This window comes from Loa loa (genome assembly GCF_000183805.2).
Source record: "Loa loa unplaced genomic scaffold supercont3.84, whole genome shotgun sequence".
NCBI lineage: Eukaryota > Metazoa > Nematoda > Chromadorea > Rhabditida > Onchocercidae > Loa > Loa loa.
In genome coordinates this window covers 84710-92058 of record NW_018108264.1, presented here as the reverse complement: position 1 = coordinate 92058, position 7349 = coordinate 84710, and the positions used below count along the sequence as shown (strand labels likewise).

General features: G+C 26.3%; 1 protein-coding gene across 1 annotated transcript; it reads right to left on the bottom strand.

The window, feature by feature from the left end:
- Positions 1 to 94: 94 nt before the first annotated feature.
- Positions 95 to 2831, bottom strand: LOAG_11078 (TPR Domain containing protein; the record flags this gene model as incomplete). The annotated part of the gene is made up of 6 exons (XM_003146601.1): positions 95 to 298; positions 602 to 751; positions 1178 to 1293; positions 1649 to 1936; positions 2183 to 2327; positions 2607 to 2831. 6 exons carry the CDS (start codon positions 2829 to 2831, stop codon positions 95 to 97), a joined length of 1128 nt encoding a protein of 375 aa, XP_003146649.1.
- Between the last annotated feature and the right edge of the window lie 4518 nt (positions 2832 to 7349).

The window sequence follows — 7349 nt, the reverse complement described above, 5'->3', positions numbered from 1 at the left end:
ATTATTATTATTATTATATTATTATTATTATTATTGTTATTATTATTATTTTTATTCCTATTACTGGCATCATATTTTCATTTTTCATTGAATTTTAATAAAAATGTACAATTTCCGCCGTTGTTCCATTATTCTCGAAATGTGCTATTGTATTTTGTAAAATATTTATAGCCATTGTTGTCTCTTTTCGAAGCAGAAGACATTTGCATTTTAGCAATGTTGCTAAAGCTTTTTCATCCGTTGTATTGCTTATATTTGCTAATTTATTACAATAAGCCAATGCCGCTCCGCCATTGTCCTAGAAGTTTCGAAAAAAAAAGAAATTTTATAAAATTTATTTCTGAAGAAATTATTGCTTTCCTGTTTGCATTTACATTTTTGCTAAATGCAAACTTTGCAGTCTTGACAATTTCAGAAAGAACTCAGTAAATTTAAAAACGAAGGAAAACTCTCTTTGCATTTGCATATTTTAGTTTCAAAGTCCAATTTAAAAATTTGAAAAAATGCTCAAAAGAATTAGAAATGGAAATAATTCATTTTTGACGGAACTATTGCTTTCAATTTTGTCTAATAAGTGTCAACATTTGATTGTTTTACATACCTTGACCAATGCAAATTTCACAACTTTGACTACACTTTGAAATGTCAAAGGTCTAAATGAGGCAATAATTTGCGCTGCATGTTGATAATGGCCAAGTTGAATGTACAAATCAGCAAGATTAAGTAAAAGATCGTTTACTTCTATATCGTTCTGAATGGATGAATTTTAAAATGAAATTCATGTTTAGTTTTGTTTTTTGAGAATTTTAATTTTTTTTAACAAAATTTTCGGACAATTTTGAGCGTTTTTTCCTTTTGCTGTCGAAAACATTCAATACTTAAATGATCTTTTCATTTGATTTATTAATTTTTGAAAAAAGAAAAAAATAGGAAAATTTTTGGCAAACATTTTATGCACAATTTCAAGCAAACTTTTTCAAATTATCATTGGAAAATGAGAATTTTGTAACGATTTTGGAAATTTTTGGTAAAAGAAAAATATTTAGAAAAGAAAGAAACAAATAGTAAAAAAAGGAAAAAATTGTCCAAAAAAAAGCTTCAATTCTTTGAAGTAATTAATTAATTAATTAATTGTAGCATCCTTTACACTTATCGTAATTTAATTATATTCACGAACAGAATGCATTAATTGAATTTGCTTTCGAAGATAATTAATTGCAAGCATAGTCTCATCGTTCAGTAATGCAATTCGTACGATACTTTTATAAATCGTTAGCTGTTTTTCGAATTCATCTGGAATGTTACTATCATAAAATTAATCTTTTCTTTGTATTTTGTTAAATTCCTTTCAAAAAAATTTAAATATTCATATACAACTGACAAATGTTTTAATTTCAGAAACAATATTTTGGTTATTGAAATCGTCCCCATTACAAACTACTAATTAGGATTATTAATATTTCTATTAACATTACATTTAGCAGGAAGGTTTGCTTCAAATAATTATAAGCTTTATTGTATATTATAAATTAATCTTTTCAATCATTGCCTATATATCATTAAGTTATATTATCATTTCATAATTATAACCTATCCTTATGATTAATTTTGAGCATTATTAATAAAAAAGTGAATATTAAAAGCTTACCGAGTTGCTTACTGATTTCAAGTTGCATCTGCAGATATTTAATTGCTTGCCGGTAATTTTTTTGTTGATAATATGCAAATGAAATAGCACCAAGTACTGATAGTTTCAAGTCCAATTGTGCAACATTAGCTTCATCCATATCTAATGCTAATTGAAGAAGCGCAATTGCCTCAGTTATATAGCCAATAGCCAAATATTCTTGACCAATTATGCTAATAATTAAGAATGGATCCAACTTTATTCCATTCGTTTCATTTCCAATTTCACTCAATAAAATTGGTAAATTATCTGGAAAAAAAAACAAAAGAAGTGGAAAAGTTATCGAATTTGAATATAAAAAAAAAAAATTGGAAAATGATATCATAAAATGTAATACCAACAACATTTGCGCTATTATATTAGTATTTTTGAATACATTAAAATTTCAAATATCAATTAAAACAATATTATATTAGTTCTGGGAACTGTGCATGTCAAGTAAAGGTCAAATAAGTATAAAAAGTAATTGAAAATTTTGATGAATACCTTGCATACCTTTGATTGAGCTATAATATAAGCCATATTTCAATGCGTTAGTTGTTTCAATCTCATTTTCAATTGCTAAACTTTGACAATACGCAAAAATTGCTTCATCAAATCTTCCAATGCCACGTAGAGCATCACCTTTTCGAAAATAACCCTAAGAAAGATATTGAAAATTTTCAAAAGTTCAAAGGTTAGAGTGAATATAATCTACAATTAAATCAAAGATGAAATTAAGCAAATTTTTCATAGATTTATTTATAACTAACTCTCAAAATCTCAAAAACTGAATTTGATAAATTGCAAAGCTGAAATTAATTATTAATGAGACATTGCCTATATAATATAATTTGGATTAATTTCTTAATGACAAAAGAAAAAACGAAAAAGGAAAGTGATGCAAAAGGGAAAATGGTAATATAACAATATGGCTAACCTTGGCCCATTTAGGATTTAATGCCAACGATTGCTTGGCATCATCCAATGAATTATGAAAACATTTCAAACGTAGAAAAACAGCGGAACGATTGGAATAGAGAATAAAATTAGTTGGATGTAATTGAATTGCTTCATTATAAAGTATTAAAGCTTTTTCAAAATTTCCACTATAAAATGCTCGATTTGCGACATCTGATAGTGTTATCAGTTTATCACGGGACATTGTAACAATGTGATGATAAGATCAGAAATATTTAATCTTTTTCTTTCTTCTTTTCAATTAAATAACTTTTCAAACTAAAAAAGAATAAACAAATAAGTGAGTAAATAATTTAAGATAGACATCCGTTTGTTGTAATTAACTATTCGCAAAATGTGAAATGTGAAATATTTCGAAAAAACAAGAGTAAATAAATAAATAACTAAATGAAATAAGAAGAAATAAACAAATAAACAACCAGATAAATTAATTACAATAATAAATTATTGTAAAAATGCAAATGAAGCTATGTTTTCTGCGGGTGTATATGCAGCGCAACAAATTAAATACTGATTTTTTAATTTTAAATTTCAATTTTTTTTAAAAATCAAAAATTAATCAGAAATTTTGCATCAAACATGTTTATATTGTTTTAAAGCATGTCATTCCGTACAATTATTTCAAAATTTCTAACTTTTTAGTTTTTATTAATAACCGAACCACAAATTAGACCTGAATATGCTTAAAATAGATTTAAAAAAGCAACAATAAGGAATACTAGTTAAATTATAGCAATTAAGAATTTTTGAATTAAATCTGTAATTTTGAAAATTCCAAATTTCAAACTCATTAAAATGAAAAAATTGTAATAATTGACGTTGGTTGAACGGAATGATTTCATAGGATGATGATACGATGTTATAAGAATTGAGTTGTAGAATGCGACAGTTGTGGGTACTGAGGTTTGGCATCGTTGTCCTTGACAAAATTGCACCATCTAATCCTAATTTTATTTCTTATTTTCTTGTTCCCTCCTGATTTTCACCTTTTCCTCCTTCTTCTTCTTCATACTCTTTTCCTTTTTTTTCCCACTTTCTTCCTCTTTCATTTTGAACAATTTTAATTAATTGATAAAATTATCAAAATTCAATTATACTACGAGAAATTTTATTGTGACGTTAATTTTTTTATTTAACTTTTTTTTGTTTTAAAAAAAAGCTAATTAATTGGAACCATTATTTTCGATCATAATAGCAAATTTTTTAGCTAATTATAAGCACTATTAGAGATATATTAGACAATTATGTCTTTTTGAATGTCTTTGTCTTTTTGAAATTGCATAATACCTTTCAATTTCTTTAATTAGCGGAATGTGTTTTTTTTTTTTCAATCAGAAAAGTGCATTTATGTTTGTTATTTAAATATTTCGAAAAAAAAAAAACTGAACGACTAATATTTAATCTTTTTCGTTGTTAACGATGCAATTTGAAGATTAAATTTATCCATTAGTATAGCATCTTTTACGAACATTTCATTAAATTTTTCTGTGTAAACTTTTTTAAAATATAACTTTGGAAATTAAAAAAATTTTTTTTTCATTCTTTTTTCCTATTCTGTGATATCAAATAGATTTAATTTTGTTGATTGAAACGTGTTCCTTTCAATTTGGTAATAACCAAAAATGGAATTTCTTTTTGTCATTAATTTTACTCATTTCTAATGAATGTTTGAAAGTGTTACTTCTTATGTAACATTGTTATCGTTTGTGGAATTGAAATTCTTTCAAATATAGTATTCCTGAATGAAATACGAATCATAATGATATGTAATGATTAGTTAAAAATGGAAGGAAAGGAAATGATTAATTAGAAGAGGTAAGGACCTAATGATTAGATGATACTAATTTTTGGGAAAAATTTGAATAATGTATCAGAATAAGAAATGAATGATAATTTAAATAATTATTCCTCAATAATAATTCAAAATAAACTTTACCGTATGCTATTTTCAATCACATACAAAAGAGAAAAACATTTTTGCGTATCACTTTTTATATATTGAAAGTAGAATGAATACTTTTGCTGTCAAAATGTCGCATGATTTTATAATTCCTTGTAAATTTGGAATAATTAAAATAATCCATGCAAGAAATAATTTTAAATGCGCAATTTTTTGTTTAAATTTTTGATAATTTCTTTTAAAATAGAAGAAGAATGATTTACGAGAATAAGCTAATAATTGATGAAAATAATCGAAACGAAAAGGAATGATTGAAATTTAAAAGCTTCTTTTTGTTTCTTTCTTCCATGTCTCCTACTATTTCATTCCTTCTACGTACGTCACCATTGACATTCTCAATGTATTAAAACGTCCTCTACGTTTTTTTTTTTTTGAAAGATACTTATCAAGGATGGCGCAAAAAGATATCCTTTAAATTCGATGACTGGATCATTCCTTTTTTTTTAGATATGGTGACAGTAAGGTACTGAAAGGAGAAAAAGAGAGATAGATAAAAAAGGGCAGAATATACTTGACTTGTGTGGATTATAAAGGAAGAATGGAAGCAGAGTGGACACTTGACCTGTTTGGGTTATAATTAATTCATATGTTCATATGATCTATTTGTACTAACTAATAGTTTTGAATTCTAACTGACCACAATCAATCCAAAATTTCACTTATTCATCGAAAAAAGCGATCGATAAGAAATAATGGAAATCTATTGAAGAGAAAGATGAACTGATTTCGTTGTTGATATTTTCAGCAAATGCATTTGATGTGACAACTTCTATGGTCACTTGTGACCATAGAAGTTGTCATTGATTGGAGGGAGGGGGGAGGGGGGGCGGACAATTCCACTTCATTCACTGTGTTCATTTATCAATCTTTTAAATTATCCCTCATATATCGTTAATATTTCATCCAATAACGGCAATGATGACAATAGTAATACGAAATCAATACTGACACTAATGGTGACAATGGCGCTAATGATGATGACAATGTTGCTAATGATGGTAGAAATTGTAGCAAATGTAGTAATATATATTATAATTTTCATATAATTTAATAATTCCCAGTGAAATGCTTCAACCCTGTGGTATAACGAATATTGATCGGTAGTTTAGCTATCAATCATCATTAATTTTATATCTGAATTGAAATTTACTTTCTTTTTTTTGGAAAAAGAAATACTTCCACACAATGGTAGTATACTTTTTAAGATAAAATTTTTAGATCGATCGTGGAAAGAGTAATGAAATCCTATACTTATCAAAGAATTGAATAGAAATGCTAAAAAAACTATTTTTGTTCAGTAAAATTTACAGTATTGCCAAAAAAAAAAAAAATTTATTGTAGAAATTTTGCTATAATATGCAAAAAAGACAGCTAAAAAATTTTTCCCGTCACCGTCTGTCGCATCTGTCCTATTTCAATCAAAAAATAATGAAATAGATCGGCTATAAATTCCATTTTGTAATTTTTCAGTTAATTATAGTAAATTATGATTAATTGCTATGTAATAAAGAAATTTTAAATGATTCGGCTTAATTTTTAGATGCGAAATCATTATTATTTAATTAAACAAAACCAATTCCACTTTTTCTTATTTAACAAAGAGAAAAACATTGCTTATACAATTTGAATTATAAAATGGAAAGGTTTAATTGATAATTAAATGGGGAAATTTTCATGCTTATCTTATCAAGCATAAATTTGTTCATAAATCTAATGAATGATGTATTATTTTATATTGATAATGTTAAAATGATTCATTTGCAAGCGATTCCTCAGCAATCTTGTGATGTATGACTTATTTTCAAACTGACAATTTGATCTGATTTTCCGATATCTTGTAAACCTTGGTAGTTTAAAAGTTTAAAACTTCTTTTCAAAAATATTCTAGCAAAATATCATCGTGATGCTTCTTCGTTAACATCCGTCATTTTCATCAAGCATTCTCGGAATGTAAATCTTTCCATCATCCTTGTCATCATAGCTATGACATTTCCTTCAAATGAATGACAATGTTTCTTTATCAAAGTTTGCTCGCTTACCTGAGAAGAAAAAAAAAAACGTATTGATCAGAAATGATGATGCTTTTCAACATTTCTGATATTGACAACATATTCGTCAAATTTCATCCACACATCAATACCATTATCATTGTTACTATTATCATCATCACACCTACAATGAACGTGACATGGAAAAGAATCGAAGAAAATTTGCATGACTTTTCCAGAAATTTGGCATATCTAAAAGGTATCTGTGTCATTTATTGGACTACTTACTGTAAAATGGGACAAGAAATAAAATTATTTTTATTAATTTCATGATGAAAAATTTTTCTGAAAATTTGCATATCGGAGGACAATCGTTGCAAAATTTTCCAATTTACTTCCTTAAAAGCTTTTATTCCATCTTTTTTAGACCTTTTGCATAAAGTTCATTAGTTGAACTATTGTAAAACATGCCTGAGAGTGGAACGTTAATTACCAATCTTGTAATTAACTTAAAATCATTTGATTGACAAAGACAAAAAACTGTGTTGTCAATAAAATGAAAATTATATTGCCTTTGACCTCGATTTGTTTTTTTTTGAGTTTAAAATCATCACAAAATATCAATTTTTTCAATTCTTTACATGTACTTTCCGTCAGCAATGTAATTAATTTTACTCATATACTTAATCACTCAATAATAACATTACATTCATTTTACTTCATTAACCTGTATTTTTCAAAATCTTGTCACAAG